Here is a 21,066-nt window from a genome sequence, read left to right as displayed (position 1 = left end):
ATGATCTCAGTATATATACACACCTATTCTGAAAGGCCCCAGAGTCTGCAACACCACTAAGCAAGGGGCACCACCAAGCAAATGACACCATGAAGACCGAGGAGCTCTCCAAACAGGTCAGGAAGAGAAAGAGTCCAAAGATAACCCTGAAGGAGCTGCAAAGCTCCACAGCGGAGATTGGAGTGTCTGTCCATAGGACCACTTTAAGCCGTACACTCCACAGAGCTGGGCTTTACGGAAGAGTGTCCAGAAAAAAGGCATTGCTTAAAGATAAAAATAAGCAATTATATTTGGTGTTCGCCAAAAGGCTTCCAAAACATATGGAAGAAGGTACTCTGGTCAGTTGAGACTAAAATGTAGCTTTTTGGCCATCAATGAAAATGCTATGTCTGGCACAAACCCAACACCTCTCATCACCTTGAGAACACCATCCCCACAGTGAAGCTTGGTGGTGGCAGCATCATGCTGTGGGGATGTTTTTCATTGGCAGGGACTGGGGAAACTGGTCAGAATTGAAGGAATGATGGATGGCGCTAAATACAGGGAAATTCTTGAGGGAAACCTGTTTCAGTCTTCCAGAGATTTGAGAGTGGGACAGAGGTTCACCTTCCAGCAGGACAATGACCCTAAGCATACTGCTAAAGCAACTCTCGAGTGGTTTAAGGGGTAACTGTACATGTCTTGGAATGGCCTAGTCAAAGTCCAGACCTCAATCCAATTGAGAATCTGTGGTATGACTTAAAGATTGCTGCACACCAGCGGAACCCATCCAACTTGAAGAAGCTGGAGCAGTTTTGCCTTGAAGAATGGGCAGAAATCCCAGTGTCTCGATGTGCCAAGCTTGTAGAAACACACCCCAAGAGACTTGCAGCTGTATTTGCTGCAAAAGGTGGCTCCACAAAGCATTGACTAGCATAGTAGTTAGTATAATGGTTATGTACACTTGTTTCTTGTTTGTTTTACAATAGAAATAACATTTTGCATCTTCAAAGTGCATGTTGTGTAAATCAAAGGATACAACCCCCCCCACCCAATAAAATCAAATCTATTTACATTTTAGGTTGTAAATCTATTTAAATGTGAGGTAAGGTATGGCAACAAAATAGGAAAAATGCCAAGGGGGGGTGAATACTTTTGTATACAAATGTAACCAAGGTTTGAAATGATTATGTTTTAGTCTTTTATTATTATTTTGGGCTTCTTGTGGTTCACTAATGATTTATTTCATTATGTTCTAGCCCTGACCATCCGTCCAGAAAGAATGGGCCCGCAGCTGAATTTAGTTCCTGATTCCTGCGCTATTCCATATATATATATATATATAATAAATCTAAATTCAATTGAGATGCAGCCTAGTGTGTGTTTACAATTCCCATAAAACATTGATTACACACACACAAAAACAAAAATGCTTGGTTGAAAGTTTGTACTCAATTTTAATTTACAAATGCACGTTACCCCAATATAATCTTATATAAAAAGAGCAAGTCTAGCTAAGAGAAAATGCTGCCCAGCAACATGCAAACCAAAAAACAAATATTCATGGAAATATTTATCAAAATTTGTCACATTTTTTTAAAAAATTTTGTACAAAATATTTTGCTATTGAATTTCAGACATTATTTTCAATTGTAGATCTTCTGTTCAACAACACAGAACAACATGAAGAGAATGGTTTCAATATGCCAATATTTGCTATCGTTTCTCTTTGCTGTAGTGCAACAAAATAAAAACAACACATATTTGAACAGTGCCCCCCCCCCCCCCCCCCCCCATGCAAACCACTTCCATCATGCTGCTTTTTAAAAAATACAAGTTGTAGAAAAAACAAAGATTACAAAACAAAACAAAAACAACAATTGAAAAGATGCTTCAGAGGTTCTGAGAAAGAAAAAGGCCCTGTTTGGTGTGGCTAATACTGGTAGCCTGAGGTACAGACGGCTACAACAGCACTCCAAGAGACACCCTAGGTGTTATATAGTGCACTGCCTGTTGACAAGGCTCTACTCAAAACAAAAAGTAGTGCACTATAAAAAAAATCGGGGGACAGGGTGCCATTGGGGACGCATCCTATAAATAACAGACACTCAATGTCGACTCCTCTGGCCAAATACGCATCCACATCATCATCATCATCCACATCACATCAGAATATGCCGTTGTTTCAGAGGAGACAATCCTACAGCTGGATAATAACTCAAGTCTGACAACAGAAACAAAACACACAAAATATACATTCTGATAGCCTCTGACTGAGCCTGCCTTTCTGTCTACACATTCTGATAGCCTCTGACTGAGCCTGACACCACTGGAGGCGGGAGCCAACGTGCCTCGCTCTGTTCTAGCTAGCCGGGGCTAATTAGGAGGTGATTTAGCATCCCCAACGCCCAGACAGACAGAATGGCTCATTGTCCTGTTGTTCTGTCTTTCTCTCCAGGTTTTAGGGTTGGTTTGGAGAAAGGCTTAACTTTGAATTAGCAGCGGCCTGTGACGCCGTGCGAAACGTCTGGAGTTTAATCCCACGGAGGTTGCATGATAGTCTGGGCTGTCTAGTCTGGGCTGGGACACTCCTTAACTGCGAACACACCTCTGTCCCCCCCTCTCTGTCTGTATCCCAAATGGCATCCTAATTCCTTATTTAGCGAACTACATTTGTACCTTTTTTTTTTTGACCAGCGCCACATAGGGGATCGAAACTAGTGCACCGTCTAGGGAACAGGGCGCTGTTTGAGACCTCTGTCTCTCTGGGTCTCTGACTGAAAGGGCTGGTCTGAGGCCTGTTGGAACTATGGGTAAATAAACACAGTGACTGACTGTATCTCACACAGGCCTGAAAACTCGAGATTATGAAAAGCTGACGTCAACAACACAACATGTCTTGAGCAACAACCAAAAAAAACAAGAGAAGAAGAAGGTTTAAGCTGATCTTAAGTTTTGGGTCCAATCTCATCTCACCTCTTTGTATTTGACTCTTGATATTTACAGTCCTCTTCTACCCAAAACAGCTCAAAGCAGAAGTAAAGCCATTCGATTAGGACACAAAAAAATGATATATATATATATTTAAAAATAAAATGTACAACGTGTGCATATCTGAAGCCAACAGATGCATCCAAAAAAATAAAAAAACAGGCATCATTCTGACTAACTTCAACCGTAGTGAATGTACTGACAATACTACAAACCAAAATAATAAAATATATACTTTCCCCCCCTCACATCATCTTAACTAGTGAATAGTTTATCTTGTGACTCAACACAACAGGGTCTCTTTAGAAAATGTCTCCAAATTGTTAAAAAAAAATAAAAAAAAAATGGACAATTCCTGACCTGAAACTCTTAAAAAAAAAATCATTGTGAACCAATCGGAACGCACAAAGAAGACAACAGTGAAATCTCTCTGCCAGTATATATCATCTCTGGGAGGAGCGAGAGGAAGAAACTCCAGTATGGTTAAGAAGCAATGGCGAGCTGTCTATTTACCATCACCCTGGTTGACTCAAAATGGCACCCTATTCCCTTCATAGTGCACTACTTTAGACCAGGGCCCTATGGGGAATAGGGTGCAATTTGGGAAGTACACAACCACGAGGTTTCATATTTCATGTCCCTGCCCTCTTCTCACTGGCTGTTGTTGTTGTTGTTACACGCTCCATTGTTGTTGTTGTTGTTGTTGTGGGCGGGGCTGGCCCCCTCCGCGCCAGGCGCTTGGACGTTGTCGGCCAGGTTGTGGGCGTGTTCCAGGAAGAGGTCCTTGAGGACAGACAGCTCTTTGCTGAGCAGCTTGATCTTGGCCTCCAGCCTCTCGTTCTCCTCTTTCAGCTCGTTGACACGTTGCTGCGTGTCCTGGGCCTTCTGCTTGGATCTCATCCTGCTCTTCTTCACCGCCAGGTTGTTCCGTTCCCGCCGTTGACGGTACTCGTCACTGTCCTTGTCCCCCGACGTCTTCTTCATCTTGGCCTTGCCTCCTCCTCCTCCTCCTCCGGCTGGGGTCGCAGGGACTAGCTGGGGTACCAGCTGTAAGCTTCCTCCTGGTGGTCTTGATGTTGTTGTTGTTGTTGTTCCACTAGCCTGGCCCTGGATCACACTAACAGTCCCCCTGTTCTGCTCCGTGTTTATCGTCTGCTGCGACCTCTTGCTCATTTGGTTCGGATCTGCTGACCGCTCGCCTCACCGTCCGTCTGCTATGACTGGCGTGCTGGTTGGGTGGCACTCTGGATGAATGGGTGTCTGGACGCACTCCTGTAGACTGGAGTTTCTGGAGTCTGGAAGGACAACGGAAATATGTTAGTTTTTCCCCGAGAAGAGAAAAAAGGTAAGAAACACATTGATAGGGGATTCATTATTAAAATAGGCTACAAACAGGTGACAGTTAAGAACATTCTAGACTATGAGCTTTTAGTCGGAACTAATTGAGTCAGGGTAGTCAGGGAAATAGCAGGACTCAACATCAGTAGCACAATTTATTATTTTTTTTACATTTAACTAGGCAAGTCAGTTAAGAACAAATTATTATTTACAATGACGGCCCACCCGGGCCATACAGTCTCCCAATCATGGCCGGTTGTGATACAGCCTGGAATCGAACCAGTGGCTGCAGTGACGCCTCTAGCACTGAGATGCTGCGCTACTCGGAGCCCCATATCCTTTCTAGTAATCTTGATTTCACCATAAATAAATTAAGATCTGGGTCCACATGGGTTATGAGAAGAGATGCTAGAACGAGGAACTCCACCCTCTCTATTTACAAGTTAAGGACAAGTCTACGGGTCAAATGCCTCCCCCCCAATCAGAAATTCTAAATATTCTATCCATCTGTGAAATCGTGATTTGTCCAAATAACCAGTGAGGGAAAATCCAAGCACTGGAACTATTGGTGCCCATAGTATGAAGACGGATCTACAGTCCCATGTATGTTCACAGTCTGACCCACCAGAGATCACGTCTATTGTAAAACACACGATGGGGGATTTATGAAAACAAGCTACATTGATGCAAACACATATCTAGAATATGTAGCTAAATAATATTGCGCATTTCATACTGACGGATTTTGTTGTTGTTGTGTAAACAGATCTGAGACAAAGTGGTGGTCTGGTTTAAGCCCCTCCCCCAATTTGCATTCATTCACCCAACATTTATCTGTCATCACAAACATATGTTATTCTCCTTGAGGGAATTCACCCACCAAAAACATGTATCTATCATCACCAGCATGTTATTCTCCCTGAGGGAAAGTGAAAAAATCATAGTTAAATGTTAGTCTGATAAGGTCACACAGGGAGTTGTGTGTCTGTGACATCTCTCTCTCTCTCTCTCCCCGTCGGTCAGTTCTGCTGTCTGCTAGTTAACGGTAGTGTTGCCGGTGATTGCATCATCGCATCCCTCCCTCCGTACATGGCAGATCTGCTTTGTGCCACCGGAGAGGAACTCCGTAGCCATGCAGTGGTAAGCAACAAAAACCCAGACGTTTTGGGATAAAATAAAATAATTATACCGGTGAATTCACTAAAAAAAACACTAACACACAACGTTTTGACGTGAGACTAACTAGTTAACTAATTAGAACGTGTATGGAAATAGACAAACAAAGAGCCTATATAGAGAGATTTGGCAATAGCAGGAGGCGTGGAGCTTGGCTAACTAGACAACTGGCTAACAGCTAGCTAGCATTTCCTTACAACCGAAAATAACCTCACCTAACGTCAAAAAACACACACTTTGAACGCCACGTCACTATATACTTTTAACATAGTTCATCACACCGCTGTTTAGTAAACTAAACTTTTATTTTAAGCATACCTGGCCACAGTTGGTGTCTAAATTAGCACGAATATGCCGTACAGTTTGTGGAGTCCATTTAGCCTAGCTAGCTATTACCCTTTTTCCCCCCCATAGAAGATGACTTGGGAAAAAACATACCAAATCAACGACGTTACCTTGTCTGCTTTTTGTTTTAGGTGTCGTCAAAAGTATAACAAGTTGGGAGTAAATGTCCGTATTTTTCGTTGACCAAATAAGTTAGTTGATGAAGTCTTGTGTATGTTTTGTTGCTGCTCCAAGTATTGCGAAATCGTTTTGACCATATAGGGGCATCTACCAGCCCAGCCAATGAGCTTCGGCGGTGAGGATGGGTGACGCAATAAACTGCTTGAGTGAAAGGTTGAACAACCAATGGGATGAACTATATTTGCATTTAGCTAGTGTTATTTATGTCATATGAAGAAGGAAAAAATATGTCGTGAGTTCACACAATGAATTCGTTACCACTATTCGTTCATTGCTAATGACCTGTTTCGGGGAAGAGACGCACAATTCCAACAGTTGACATGAGTTAAAAAAAAAAAAATTAGTTCAATTATTTTTTTAAATACTTAAATATACAAAATTGCTCTTGATATATCATATAATAACGCAGTTGTGCATGTAAATAGCCTGCCATGTGTGATCTCCACATCTTTGGTGCGGTAGCATCATCTTGGATCATCCACATTGTGCAGCACAGACACAGATTCACACAGACACAGATTCTTAAAGTCGCCTTCAACTAAAACATTGTACTCTTTTTAGCCAAACAAATCCTTTTCAAATCATGTTGGGAAGCATAGATTCCAGCTTTTTTATTACAAATCTCTCTCTCTCTCTCCTTCCTGTTCAGTACATTCCTGTGAACAACAGACCATAAAAGTATAGTTTTAATAGACGTATAAGAGGAAGTGTTTAGTTTGGCTAATATGATTGGACAGAAGTGGTCGACCCATGTGGGAATCAATCCAATAACAATCTCAACATTATAGAATATTTCTGTGTGACAGACCACTAGGTGGTGCTAGACTACGCCACCACTTCAATTGATAAGGAGCCAAGGGGAACTCCAAAACATATAAGCCTTCAATTGAATGAAGATAATCAATATGGGGCGGCAGGGTAGCCTAGTGGTTAGAGTGGAGGGGAGGCAAGTAGACTAGTGGTTAGAGTGGAGGGGTGGCAGGGTAGCTTAGTGGTTTGAGTGGAAGAGAGGCAGGGTAGCCTAGTGGTAAGAGTGGAGGGGCGGCAGCGTAGCCTAGTGGTTAGAGTGGAGGGGCGGCAGGGTAGCCTAGTGGTTAGAGTGGAGGGGCAGCAGGGTAGCCTAGTGGTTAGCGTGGAGGGACGGCAGGGTAGCCTAGTGGTTAGAGTGGAGGGACGGCAGGTAGACTAGTGGTTAGAGCATTGGACTGGTTACCGAAAGGTTGAAAGATCAAATCCCGAGCTGACAAGGTAAAAAATCTGTCGTTCTGCCCCTGAACAAGGCTGTTAACCCACTGTTCCTAGACTGTCATTGTAAATAAGAATTTGTTCTTAACTGACTTGCCTAGTTAAATAAAGGTATAATATCACATCTGATTATACATATGTATCCCTTTCTCCCACCTGCTCTCTCTCTCTCTCTTAGTGAACCTTTTGCACCTGGTATTCCGTTTGTGTCAACAGTGACCAGAGCCACCATGGAAATCGAGGCACCAACAGCATCGATGGATCCCAAGTTTAAGGATGGCATCGTCGTCCGTGCTGGTGAAACGTTTGTTATCCGAGCGGATATCCTGGGGACGCCACTCCCCAGAGTCAAGTGGTTGAAAGACGGAAAAGAAATTGATAAAACCGCCCCGAGAACGGAGGTCGTAAAAACGTTTGAACGTACCGTTCTAACAGTTCTAGATTGCGTCAGAGTGGACGGCGGACAGTTCGTCCTGAGTCTCAGCAATGTGGCCGGAAAGAAAGATATACCTGTCAATGTTAAGGTTCTTGATAGACCTGGTCCACCTGATGGGCCATTGAAGATAACTGGTGTGACTGCAGAGAAAGCCACGCTTCACTGGAGTCATCCGTTACAAGATGGCGGTGCCAGTGTCACCCATTATATCATTGAAAAGAGGGTAACCAACCGCGTGTCATGGACTGTAGTCCAACCGGAAACCCAAGCAGTCAGCTACAAAGTGACTAAACTTGTACCCGGCACTGAGTACATCTTCAGAGTGAAAGCGGTGAATAGGTTTGGCACTGGTGAACCTCTTGAATCAGACCCGGTTACTGCATGTTGTCCTTTCAAGCCTCCCAGCTCTCCTTCCACGCCTGAAGCAAGTGCTATAACAAGCGACTCAATGGTCCTTACATGGAATCGTCCAGAAAACGATGGCGGCTCAGAAATAGATGGTTATATCGTTGAAAAACGCCATAAAGACGGTGTTAGATGGACAAAGTGTAACAAGAGAAGACTTAACGATATTCGGTTCAGGTGCACCGGACTCGCCGAGGGGCATTCCTACGAGTTCAGAGTATCTGCTGAGAATTCTGCTGGTGTTGGAGTGCCAAGTGAACCAACAGGATATATCAAAGCTTGTGACCCCTTATATCCACCAGGTCCTCCTTACAACCCTGGGGTGACAGACCAGTCAACCACAACCGTGTCCATCTCATGGACAAAACCCATCTATGATGGAGGAGCAGCCATCAAAGGATATGTTGTTGAGATGAAGGAAGTAACGCAGGAAGAGTGGACGACCTGTACACCGCCAACTGGTGTTGAAGAAACACACTTCACTGTGAAAACACTGAAGGAAAACGGAGAATACAACTTCCGCGTCTGTGCGATTAACACGGAAGGAGTTGGGGAACCAGCGGATGTACCAGGGACTGTAGTTACATCTGAAAGACTTGAGGCACCTGAGATTGAACTAGATTCAGACCTTAGGAAAATGGTGTCAGTTCGGGCGTGTGCAACACTGCGTCTGTTTGTCCCATTCAAAGGAAAACCTCAACCTGTAGTCAAGTGGTCCAAGATGGAAGGTCCTCTTACTGAGCGTGCACACATTGAGGTCACAAGCACCTACACAGTCCTTGTCATCCACACCGTCAACAGACTTGACACTGGCAAGTATGCGTTGACTCTTGAGAACGTCAGCGGTATGAAGTCTGCTTTCATTAATGTCACAGTGTTGGATTCACCAAGTGCCCCTGAGCACTTTGAAGTCAAGGACATTACTAGAGATTCTGTATCACTGTCCTGGGAGCCTCCACTGATTGACGGCGGAGCTAAGATCACACATTACATTGTGGAGAAGAGAGAAGCTCAAAGACGTGCCTTTACCAGTGTTTCAGAGAACTGTGGAAGAAATAGAATGAAGATTGACAACCTTATAGAAGGGGGACTTTATTACTTCTGTGTACGAGCTGTTAATGAGCTCGGTGTGGGTTTGCCAGCGGAAACACCAGAACCAATCAAGGTATCCCAAGCTCCTTTGCCTCCTGGTAAAGTCACTGTTGTAGATGTTACTCACGACAGTGTGAGTCTGTCATGGCAAAAGCCTGACGACGACGGTGGTAGCAGAATCAAATGCTACGTAGTGGAAATGCAAGCCAAGAGCGATGACAAATGGACTGTGTGTACTGAGATACGGGGATTGAGATCGACTATTGATGGACTCTTAACAGGTGAGCAATATTCATTTAGGATTAGTGCAGTCAATGAAACAGGCAAGAGTGAACCTAAGCTACTGGCAGAGGCTGTCGTAGTAAACGACGACACAGTGGAACCCATCATAGATCTGATGTGTAACACATTCAGTGTCAAGGCAGGAGACGACCTGAAGATCGATGTTCCATTTAGAGGCAGACCTGAACCTGAGGTTTCATGGAACAAAGATGGTGTTGAATTGAAGGAGACAACCAGGGTTAGCTTTCTAACATCTAATAACTCATCACTAATCACTATCAGAAACACAACCAGGGAGGAATCAGGGAACTATGAGATCACCTTAACCAACACAGTTGGTAGAAAATCAGCGATAATAGCTGTGGTCATCTTGGATAAACCTTGCCCACCTGGTGCAATCAAGGTAGATGAAGTCAACGCTGACTATATTTCACTGTCTTGGGATCCCCCACTCTACGATGGTGGATGTCCAATCAGCAACTACGTAGTAGAGAAGAGAGATACTACCACTACAACATGGAAGACTGTTTCATCCACAGTTGCCAGAACGTCTATTAAGGTTCCTCGTTTGACACAAGGCACTGAATATCAGTTCCGAATTGCAGCTGAAAACCGTTACGGAATGAGCCATGCTGTAGAGTCCGCTTCAGTTGTTGCACAGTACCCCTTCGAGACACCTGGCCCTCCCACTACCCTCCATGTTGCCCAGGCTACAAAGTCCTTCATGTTGGTTACATGGAATGAACCAGCCAGTGACGGTGGAAGTCCAATCATCGGTTATCACCTGGAAATGAAGGACTATAGCAGTATTCGCTGGACAAAAACTAACAGAGGACGTCTCATTGCTGAAACAGAATTTAAAGTGAATGGGGTTGAAGAAAACTTGCAGTATGAATTCCGTGTTGCTGCTGAGAATATTGCTGGCGTTGGACCGTACAGCAAAGCCACTGAGCCTATAGCTGCAAGAGATCCATGTGATCCTCCTGCTAACCTTACAGTCACAGACATCACAAGATCTTCAATTTCTCTGACTTGGTCCAAGCCAGAGAATGACGGTGGAGCCAAGGTGACTGGCTACATTGTTGATCACAGGGAGCTTCCAGATGGTTGTTGGCTGAAGTGCAATTTCACCAATCTCCAGGATACTTGCTATGACATTGAAGGCCTTACGGAGGACATTCAATATGACTTCCGTGTTATTGCAAAGAACTCTGCTGGAGTACTCAGTGAGCCGTCGCAATGCACAGGTGCCGTCACAGTCAAGGATAACGTTGTTCTACCTCGCATTGTCTTGGATAACAAGTATAAGAAATTAGTCGTTGTCAAAGCCGGAGATGTTCTGAGAATTGATGCAGATATTTCTGGGTGCCCACGTCCAGTCATTTCCTGGTCAAAAGATGGTGAAAGGATTGAGATCAAGGCAAGAATAGAGATCACTTCAACACACACTACCACCACATTACTAGTCAGAGACACTATCCGAAGAGACTCGGGTCAGTACACTGTAACAGTGCAGAACATTGCTGGTACAAGGTCCCTGTCTGTAAACTGTAAGGTTCTTGACCGCCCTGGATCATCCTCTGGGCCATTGCATGTGACTGGTCTGACCGCAGAGAAATGCACTTTGACCTGGGGACCACCTCAAGAAAACGGTGGTGCGGAAATTCTGCGCTATATAGTTGAGAAATGTGAAACCAGTCGTGTCACCTGGACTTCAGTATATGAAGACACGAAGGCTACAACATGCAAGGTCACCGGACTGCGTAAAGGAAGGGAATACATCTTCAGAGTAAAGGCAGTGAATGAATATGGAGAAGGAGAAGCCTTGGAGAGTGAGCCAACCAAGGCCACAGATCCATTCACTGTCCCTGCTGCACCGACAGATGTTGAAGTCACCAGCATAACAAGTGAGACAATGACAATCTGCTGGAGAAGACCTGAGTCCGATGGAGGAAGCAGCATTTCTGGCTACGTTATTGAGAAACGAGAGAAATCAGGAATGCGCTGGGTACAGGTGAACACAAAGCCTGTGAATGACCTTAGGGTCAAGGCATCCAATCTCTGTGAGGGATGTGAGTATGAGTACAGAGTCTATGCAGAAAATGTTGCAGGCTCGAGTCCCCCAAGTATTCCTTGCAAACTGACAAAAGCGGAGGATCCACAATTCCTGCCGTCCCCACCAGCTAAACCCAAAGTCATTGACTCAACCAAGACTTCTGTAACTCTTTCATGGAATAAGCCGTTGTTTGATGGGGGAGCTGCCGTAACAGGATACTGTGTTGAATATAAGAGAACGGATGAGGAGGACTGGTTCGTCAGTGTTTCAAACACAGAGAACACTGAATCCACTGTCGTTGGTTTGACACCTGGTGCAGAATATATATTTGTCGTCAAATCCATCAACAAGATTGGTGTCAGTGAGCCAAGCCCTCCTACTGATCCACAAGCAGCTGAGGACCGAGAAGAGGAACCACAGTTTAATATCAGCAATGAGATGAGAAAGACTCTTCTTGTAAAGGACGGCAGTTCATTCACCTTAACTGTGCCGTTCAGCGGCAAACCTGTTCCTAACGTTATGTGGGACAAGGCAGATGTTGACCTGAGAGTGAGGGCCAGTATTCATACCACTGATACCGTCACGTCTATCACGGTGGAACAAGCAACAAGAGACGACTCTGGAAAATACACAGTGACTTTACAAAACGTTGCTGGAAAAGTCACATGTACGTTGAATGTCAGGGTACTTGACTCTCCTGGTCCACCGTGCCGTGTTGCTGTCAAGGATGTTACCAAGAGCTCTGCAACAGTTGCCTGGGATACCCCAGAAAACGAAGGTGGTGCTGCTGTCACCAACTACCTTGTTGATATTCGTGAGGTGAACAACAAGAGATGGACCAGAGTCACAGATTCATGTCCTCGTCTGACCTACAGAGTGTCAGATCTACAAGAAGGAGGTGTGTACTACTTCAGAGTCACTGGTGAAAACCAGTATGGAATCGGCTTGCCAGCTGAGACCAAATACGGAGCAATGATTACAGACAAGAGTGACCCGAAGCCACTGGCCAAGCCAGTAAAGGACGACACAATAGAACCCATCATAGATCTAATGAGCAACTCATACAGTGTCAAGGCAGGAGACGACCTGAAGATTGATGTTCCGTTCAAGGGTATACCTGAACCTGAGGTTTCATGGAAGAAAGATGGTGCTGAGTTGAAGGAGACAACCAGGGTTAGCTTTCTAACATCTAATAACTCATCACTAATCACTATTAGAAACACAACCAGGGAGGAATCAGGGAACTATGAGATCACCTTAACCAACACAGTTGGTAGAAAATCAGCCATAATAGCTGTTGTCATCTTGGATAAACCTGGCCCACCTGGTGCAATTAAAGTAGATGAAGTCAACGCTGACTATATTTCACTGTCTTGGGATCCCCCACTCTACGATGGAGGATGTCCAATCAGCAACTACGTAGTAGAGAAGAGAGATACTACCACTACAACATGGAAGACTGTTTCATCCACAGTTGCCAGAACGTCTATTAAGGTTCCTCGTTTGACACAAGGCACTGAATATCAGTTCCGAATTGCAGCGGAAAACCGTTTCGGCATGAGCCATGCTGTGGAGTCCGCTTCCGTTGTTGCACAGTACCCCTTCGAGACACCTGGCCCTCCCACTACCCTCCATGTTGCCCAGGCTACAAAGTCCTTCATGTTGGTTACATGGAATGAACCAGCCAGTGACGGTGGAAGTCCAATCATCGGTTATCACCTGGAAATGAAGGACTATAGCAGTATTCGCTGGACAAAGACTAACAGAGGACGTCTCATTTCTGAAACAGAATTTAAAGTGAATGGGGTTGAAGAAAGCTTGCAGTATGAATTCCGTGTTGCTGCTGAGAATATTGCTGGCGTTGGACCGTACAGCAAAGCCACTGAGCCTATAGCTGCAAGAGATCCATGTGATCCTCCTGCTAACCTTACAGTCACAGACATCACAAGATCTTCAATTTCTCTGACTTGGTCCAAGCCAGAGAATGACGGTGGAGCCAAGGTGACTGGCTACATTGTTGATCGCAGGGAGCTTCCAGATGGTTGTTGGCTGAAGTGCAATTTCACCAATCTCCAGGATACTTGCTATGACATTGAAGGCCTTACGGAGGACATTCAATATGACTTCCGTGTTATTGCAAAGAACTCTGCTGGAGTACTCAGTGAGCCATCGCAATGCACAGGTGCCGTCACAGTCAAGGATAACGTTGTTCTACCTCGCGTTGTCTTGGATAACAAGTATAAGAAATTAGTCGTTGTCAAAGCCGGAGATGTTCTGAGAATCGATGCAGATATTTCTGGGCGCCCACGTCCAGTCATTTCCTGGTCAAAAGATGGTGAAAGGATTGAGATCAAGGCAAGAATAGAGATCACTTCAACACACACTACCACCACATTACTAGTCAGAGACACTATCCGAAGAGACTCGGGTCAGTACACTGTAACAGTGCAGAACATTGCTGGTACAAGGTCCCTGTCTGTAAACTGTAAGGTTCTTGATCGCCCTGGACCGTCCTCTGGGCCATTGCATGTGACTGGTCTGACCGCAGAGAAATGCACTTTGACCTGGGGACCACCTCAAGAAAACGGTGGTGCGGAAATTCTGCGCTATATAGTTGAGAAATGTGAAACCAGTCGTGTCACCTGGACTTCAGTATATGAAGACACGAAGGCTACAACATGCAAGGTCACCGGACTGCGTAAAGGAAGGGAATACATCTTCAGAGTAAAGGCAGTGAATGAATATGGAGAAGGTGAAGCCTTGGAGAGTGAGCCAACCAAGGCCACAGATCCATTCACTGTCCCTGCTGCACCGACAGATGTTGATGTCACCAGCATAACAAGTGAGACAATGACAATCTGCTGGAGACGACCGGAGTCCGATGGAGGAAGCAGCATTTCTGGCTACGTTATTGAGAAACGAGAGAAATCAGGAATGCGCTGGGTACAGGTGAACACAAAGCCTGTGAATGACCTTAGGGTCAAGGCATCCAATCTCTGTGAGGGATGTGAGTATGAGTACAGAGTCTATGCAGAAAATGTTGCAGGCTCGAGTCCCCCAAGTATTCCTTGCAAACTGACAAAAGCGGAGGATCCACAATTCCTGCCGTCCCCACCAGCTAAACCCAAAGTCATTGACTCAACCAAGACTTCTGTAACTCTTTCATGGAATAAGCCGTTGTTTGATGGGGGAGCTGCTATAACAGGATACTGTGTTGAATATAAGAGAACGGATGAGGAGGACTGGTTCGTCAGTGTTTCAAACACAGAGAACACTGAATCCACTGTCGTTGGTTTGACACCTGGTGCAGAATATATATTTGTCGTCAAATCCATCAACAAGATTGGTGTCAGTGAGCCAAGCCCTCCTACTGATCCACAAGCAGCTGAGGACAGAGAAGAGGAACCACAGTTTAATATCAGCAATGAGATGCGAAAGACTCTTCTCGTAAAGGACGGCAGTTCATTCACCTTAACTGTGCCGTTCAGCGGCAAACCTGTTCCTAACGTTATGTGGGACAAGGCAGATGTTGACCTGAGAGTGAGGGCCAGTATTCATACCACTGATACCGTCACGTCTATCACGGTGGAACAAGCAACAAGAGACGACTCTGGAAAATATACAGTGACTTTACAAAACGTTGCTGGAAAAGTCACATGTACGTTAAATGTCAGGGTTCTTGACTCTCCTGGTCCACCGTGCCGTGTTGCTGTCAAGGATGTTACCAAGAGCTCTGCAACAGTTGCCTGGGATACCCCAGAGAACGAAGGTGGTGCTGCTGTCACCAACTACCTTGTTGATATTCGTGAGGTGAACAACAAGGGATGGACCAGAGTCACAGATTCATGTCCTCGTCTGACCTACAGATTGTCAGATCTACAAGAGGGAGGTGTGTACTACTTCAGAGTCACTGGTGAAAACCAGTATGGAATCGGCTTGCCAGCTGAGACCAAATACGGAGCAATGATTACAGGTATGCCAGAACTGATAATCCAAATGTAAGCGTTCCAATATATTTTTTTCATTTTTTTTTTTTTTTTTAAACCACAGTTTTTTTCATTTTTTTCCTTCTTGATTTCAGAAAAACCCAGCCCACCACAAACCATCGAAGTCACCGAGGTCACCAAGGAAAGCGTGTCCTTGTCATGGATTAAGCCCGAGAATGACGGAGGGAGCAGAATCACCAGTTATCGAGTCGATGCTCTCGAGAACGGTCAGGATAAATGGGTGAAGTGTGGTGTCACCAAGACCGTCCACTTCGTGGTGTACGACCTGAAGGAAGCTACTCAATACTTTTTCAGAGTTCGTGCTGAAAACCACGCTGGATTCAGTGACCCTACAGAAATGGCTCTCCCTGTGTTAGTTAAAGGGCAACTTGGTGAGTTGTTGCCCAAACCTACATGTACAGTTACTAAGGGTAGAGAATTGCTGAGCATAAACCAAGATAGATCGTTTCCTACATTCATAATCCAACGATAGGAAGTTTACCACATTCATAACCAAGACACATAGTTTACTACATTCTGGAATACAAATTCTTACATCTAGATTGTTTAATTCAACAAGTCTTCATCTATCTTTCAACAGAACCTCCTGAAATGAACATGAACAAGTTTCCTGACAATATGGTCTACGTCAGAGCAGGATCAAACCTAAAATGCCAGATCCCACTTACTGGGAAACCTGCGCCAAAGATTTCTCTTTCAAAGGACGATGTCGTGTTGAAGTCAACGATGAGATTCAACTCTGAAGTAACTCCTGAATATCTTATCATCAGTCTTCGTGAGAGCACTGCTACTGATTCAGGAAGGTACGACATATGTGCCTCCAACACCAGCGGAGCCTCCAGGTCTTTTGTGACCATCGTGGTCCTGGATAGACCCAGCGCCCCAGTTGGTCCTATTGGAATGTCTGAGGTGACCGAGGACAGTGTGAGTCTGACGTGGCTTCCTCCTCGGTATGACGGCGGAAGCCCCGTCACAAACTACATAATAACCAAACGAGAAACGACAAACGCCGACTGGACCGAAGTCTCGTCGGTCGTTGTGAAATGCACAATGAAAATCATGAAGCTCATAACAGGACTGGAGTACCAGTTCAGAATCAGGGCTGAAAATCGCTACGGCATCAGTGAGTACATCGACTCTGCAACCGTCAGAGTGGATCTCAACTACAGTAAGTTTTATACTACTCTATACACGTTTTATCTTTGTATTTTCTCTCTCTCTCTATATATATATATATATATACATGTATATACATGTGGCGGCAGCGTAGCCTAGTGGTTAGAGTGCTGGACTAGTAACCGAAAGGTTGCAAGATCGAATCCTCCGAGCTGACAAAGAACAAATCTGTCTTTCTGCCCCTGAACAAGGCAGTTAACTCACTGTTCCTAGACCCACTGTTCCTAGACCAGTTAACCCACTGTTCCTAGACCAGTTAACCCACTGTTCCTAGGCCGTCATTGTAAATAAGAATTTGTTCTTAACTGACTTGCCGAGTTAACCCACTGTTCCTAAAGGTAAAATGGTTACATGTTCCTAACAGACCACTGTTCCTAGGCCGTCATTGTAAATAAGAATTTGTTCTTAACTGACTTGCCTAGTTAAATAAAGGTAAAGTACTGGTACATGTAACCACCCCTTGAACTGATAAAGAATACCTGGCAACGTGTTATTGTGACAGACCACTAGGGGGCGCTGTACTATGCCACCCCTTGAACTGATAAAGAATACCTGAGAACGTGTTATTGTGACAGACCACTAGGGGGCGCTGTACTATGCCACCCCTTGAACTGATAAAGAATACCTGCCAACATGTTATTGTGACAGACCACTAGGGGGCGCTGTACTATGCCACCCCTTGAACTGATAAAGAATACCTGGCAACGTGTTATTGTGACAGACCACTAGGGGGTGCTGTACTATGCCACCCCTTGAACTGATAAAGAATACCCGGCAACGTGTTATTGTGACAGACCACTAGGGGGCGCTGTACTATGCCACCCCTTGAACTGATAAAGAATACCTGAGAACGTGTTATTGTAACAGACCACTAGGGGGCGCTGTACCCCTTGAACTGATAAAGAATACCTGGCAACGTGTTATTGTACAGGCTAAAAGACACTGTAAACATACCGATTAACGCTAAATGTTATTTGCTTTCGTCTATAGCCGTCCCTGAATCTCCGTCACCCCCTACCGTTACGTCTGTAACCAGAGAAAGCGTCACCGTCGCCTGGACGGAGCCGACCTGGAATGGAGGAAGACCAGTCGTTGGATACCATCTTCAGATGAAGGACAAGAACAGCATCCTGTGGCAGACGGTTAACAAAACCGTTATCCGTGCCACACACTTCAAAGTGACCAACGTCATCGTTGCTGGTCTCATCTATGAGTTCAAGGTGGCAGCGGAAAACGCAGCTGGATGCAGTCCCCTTAGCAAGATCTCAGACGCTGTACTGGCCATTGATGCTTGTGGTAAGGCGACTTTCGTTACTTTCAGTAGTGGTTGGTCCATCACATTTCTATATCACCTAGTGGTTGGTCCGTCACATTTCTTTATCACCTAGTGGTTGGTCCATCACGTTTCTTTATCACCTAGTGGTTGTCCATCACATTTCTCTATCACCTAGTGGTTGTCCATCACATTTCTCTATCACCTAGTGGTTGTCCATCACATTTCTCTATCACCTAGTGGTTGTCCATCACATTTCTCTATCACCTAGTGGTTGGTCCATCACATTTCTCTATCACCTAGTGGTTGTCCATCACATTTCTTGTCCATCACATTTCTCTATCACCTAGTGGTGGTCCATCACATTTCTTAATCACCTAGTGGTTGTCCATCACATTTCTCTATCACCTAGTGGTTGGTCCATCACATTTCTTAATCACCTAGTGGTGGTCCATCACATTTCTTAATCACCTAGTGGTTGTCCATCACATTTCTCTATCACCTAGTGGTTGGTCCATCACATTTCTTAATCACCTAGTGGTGGTCCATCACATTTCTTAATCACCTAGTGGTTGTCCATCACATTTCTTTATCACCTAGTGGTTGTCCATCACATTTCTATATCACCTAGTGGTTGTCCATCACATTTCTCTATCACCTAGTGGTTGTCCATCACATTTCTCTATCACCTAGTGGTGGTCCATCACATTTCTTAATCACCTAGTGGTTGGTCCATCACATTTCTCTATCACCTAGTGGTTGTCCATCACATTTCTCTATCACCTAGTGGTTGGTCCATCACATTTCTCTATCACCTAGTGGTTGTCCATCACATTTCCTATATTTACAACTGTATTTTAACCTATAAATCTTTGTTGTTGTTGTTTGTTGCAGAGCCTCCAACCAACGTGCGGATCACTCACATCAGAAAGTCTTCCGTCAGACTTGAATGGCTGAAGCCTACTTACGATGGTGGTAGCAAGGTAACGGGATACCTGGTTGAGAAGAAAGAGGGCGAAAGAGACAGGTGGACGAAGGCCAACTTAACCAACGTTTCTGACACACACTACACTGTGACCGAGCTGAACGAGTGTGTGGTTTACGAATTCAGAGTCGCGGCTAAGAATGCAGCGGGATCAGTCAGTGATCCGTCCGTCACTGCCGGCCCGGTGATGTGTGTGGACACGGACGATTACCAAGGAGATTAGATGGTTTGATTTGATTTTGTAATTGTCAGAGGCTTTGCTAGTATTGTTGTTGGGACGGCAGGTAGCCTAGTGGTTAGAGTGGAGGGACGGCAGGTAGACTAGTGGTTAGAGTGTTGCCTCTACTCTCTCAGCAGGTAGACTAGTGGTTAGAGTGGAGGGACGGCAGGTAGCCTAGTGGTTAGAGTGGAGGGACGGCAGGTAGCCTAGTGGTTAGAGCGTTGGACTAGTAACCAGCAGGTAGCCTAATGGTTAGAGCGTTGGACTAGTAACCAGCAGGTAGCCTAGTGGTTAGAGTGTTGGACTAGTAACCAGTAGGTAGTCTAGTGGTTAGAGCATTGGACTAGTAACCAGCAGGTAGCCTAGTGGTTAGAGCGTTGGGTCAGTAACCAGCAGGTAGCCTAGTGGTTAGAGTGTTGGACTAGTAACCAGTAGGTAGTCTAGTGGTTAGAGCGTTGGACTAGTAACCAGCAGGTAGCCTAGTGGTTAGAGCGTTGGGTCAGTAACCAGCAGGTAGCCTAGTGGTTAGAGCGTTGGGCTAGTAACCAGCAGGTAGACTAGTGGTTAGAGCGTTGGACTAGTAACCAGCAGGTAGCCTAGGGGTTAGAGCGTTGGACTAGTAACCAGCAGGTAGCCTAGGGGTTAGAGCGTTGGACTAGTAACCAGCAGGTAACCTAGTGGTTAGAGTGTTGGACTAGTAACCAGCAGGTAACCTAGTGGTTAGAGCGTTGGACTAGTAACCAGCAGGTAGCCTAGGGGTTAGAGCGTTGGACTAGTAACCAGCAGGTAGCCTAGGGGTTAGAGCGTTGGACTAGTAACCAGCAGGTAGCCTAGTGGTTAGAGCGTTGGACTAGTAACCAGCAGGTAGTCTAGTGGTTAGAGCGCTGGACTAGTAACCAGCAGGTAGCCTAGTGGTTAGAGCGTTGGGCTAGTAACCAGCAGGTAGTCTAGTGGTTAGAGCGTTGGGCTAGTAACCAGCAGGTAGTCTAGTGGTTAGAGCGTTGGGCTAGTAACCAGCAGGTAGTCTAGTGGTTAGAGCGCTGGACAAGTAACCAGCAGGTAGTCTAGTGGTTAGAGCATTGGACTAGTAACCAGCAGGTAGTCAAGTGGTTAGAGCGCTGGACTAGTAACCAGCAGGTAGCATATCGGTTAGAGCGCTGGACTAGTAACCAGCAGGTAGTCTAGTGGTTAGAGTGTTGGACTAGTAACCAGCAGGTAGCCTAGTGGTTAGAGTGTTGGACTAGTAACCAGCAGGTAGCCTAGTGGTTAGAGCGCTGGACTAGTAACCAGCAGGTAGTCTAGTGGTTAGAGCGTTGGACTAGTAACCAGCAGGTAGTCTAGTGGTTAGAGCGCTGGACTAGTAACCAGTAGGTAGTCTAGTGGTTAGAGTGTTGGACTAGTAACCAGCAGGTAGCCTAGTGGTTAGAGTGTTGGACTAGTAACCAGCAGGTAGTCTAGTGGTTAGAGTTTTGGACTAGTAACCAGCAGGTAGCCTAGTGGTTAGAGTGTTGGACTAGTAACCAGCAGGTAGTCTAGTGGTTAGAGCGTTGGGCCAGTAACCAGCAGGTAGTCTAGTGGTTAGAGCGTTGGACTAGTAACCAGCAGGTAGTCTAGTGGTTAGAGCGTTGGGCCAGTAACCAGCAGGTAGACTAGTGGTTAGAGTGTTGGACTAGTAACCAGCAGGTAGACTAGTGGTTAGAGTGTTGGACAGTAACCAGCAGGTAGTCTAGTGGTTAGAGCGTTGGGCCAGTAACCAGCAGGTAGTCTAGTGGTTAGAGTGTTGGACTAGTAACCAGCAGGTAGCCTAGTGGTTAGAGCGTTGGACTAGTAACCAGCAGGTAGTCTAGTGGTTAGAGCATTGGACTAGTAACCAGCAGGTA

At 45.3% G+C, this 21,066-nt stretch overlaps 2 protein-coding genes across 4 annotated transcripts; one reads left to right on the top strand and one right to left on the bottom strand.

The window, feature by feature from the left end:
- Positions 1–1,416: 1,416 nt before the first annotated feature.
- On the bottom strand, positions 1,417–6,083 carry LOC139396923 (CCAAT/enhancer-binding protein gamma-like). 2 transcript variants are annotated; one of them, XM_071143853.1, is made up of 2 exons: positions 5,940–6,083; positions 1,417–4,265 (listed from the first exon to the last, which is right to left on the bottom strand). In XM_071143853.1, the coding sequence occupies exon 2, from the start codon at positions 4,141–4,143 to the stop codon at positions 3,622–3,624; it is 522 nt and encodes a 173-aa protein (XP_070999954.1). In that variant the 5' UTR covers positions 4,144–4,265; positions 5,940–6,083; the 3' UTR covers positions 1,417–3,621. The 2 variants fall into 2 exon arrangements, with proteins under 2 accessions (XP_070999954.1, XP_070999955.1); XM_071143854.1 differs by having other exon boundaries at positions 5,923–6,080.
- Positions 5,327–19,239, top strand: LOC139396922 (titin-like). Of its 2 annotated transcripts, XM_071143851.1 has the most exons (6): positions 5,327–5,448; positions 7,433–15,498; positions 15,607–15,903; positions 16,113–16,700; positions 17,699–18,004; positions 18,876–19,239. In XM_071143851.1, exons 1-6 carry the CDS (start codon positions 5,441–5,443, stop codon positions 19,187–19,189), a joined length of 9,579 nt encoding a protein of 3,192 aa, XP_070999952.1. In that variant the 5' UTR covers positions 5,327–5,440; the 3' UTR covers positions 19,190–19,239. The 2 variants fall into 2 exon arrangements, with proteins under 2 accessions (XP_070999952.1, XP_070999953.1); XM_071143852.1 differs by lacking the exons at positions 16,113–16,700; positions 17,699–18,004; positions 18,876–19,239 and having other exon boundaries at positions 7,433–15,523; positions 15,607–15,897.
- Positions 19,240–21,066: the final 1,827 nt, after the last annotated feature.

This window comes from Oncorhynchus clarkii, unplaced genomic scaffold (assembly GCF_045791955.1).
Source record: "Oncorhynchus clarkii lewisi isolate Uvic-CL-2024 unplaced genomic scaffold, UVic_Ocla_1.0 unplaced_contig_12657_pilon_pilon, whole genome shotgun sequence".
Lineage (NCBI taxonomy): Eukaryota > Metazoa > Chordata > Actinopteri > Salmoniformes > Salmonidae > Oncorhynchus > Oncorhynchus clarkii.
The sequence above is the reverse complement of the archived record's forward strand: the minus strand, read 5'-3'. Positions and strand labels throughout refer to the sequence as shown.

Coding starts and splice junctions, on each gene's coding strand:
- LOC139396923 (XM_071143853.1), bottom strand. CDS start 4,143: ATGAGCAAGAGGTCGCAGCAGACGATAAACACGGAGCAGAACAGGGGG.
- LOC139396922 (XM_071143851.1), top strand. Junction 15,904..16,112: donor GTTAGTTAAAGGGCAACTTG/GTGAGTTGTTGC, acceptor ATCTTTCAACAG/AACCTCCTGAAATGAACATG. Junction 16,701..17,698: donor CAGAGTGGATCTCAACTACA/GTAAGTTTTATA, acceptor TTTCGTCTATAG/CCGTCCCTGAATCTCCGTCA.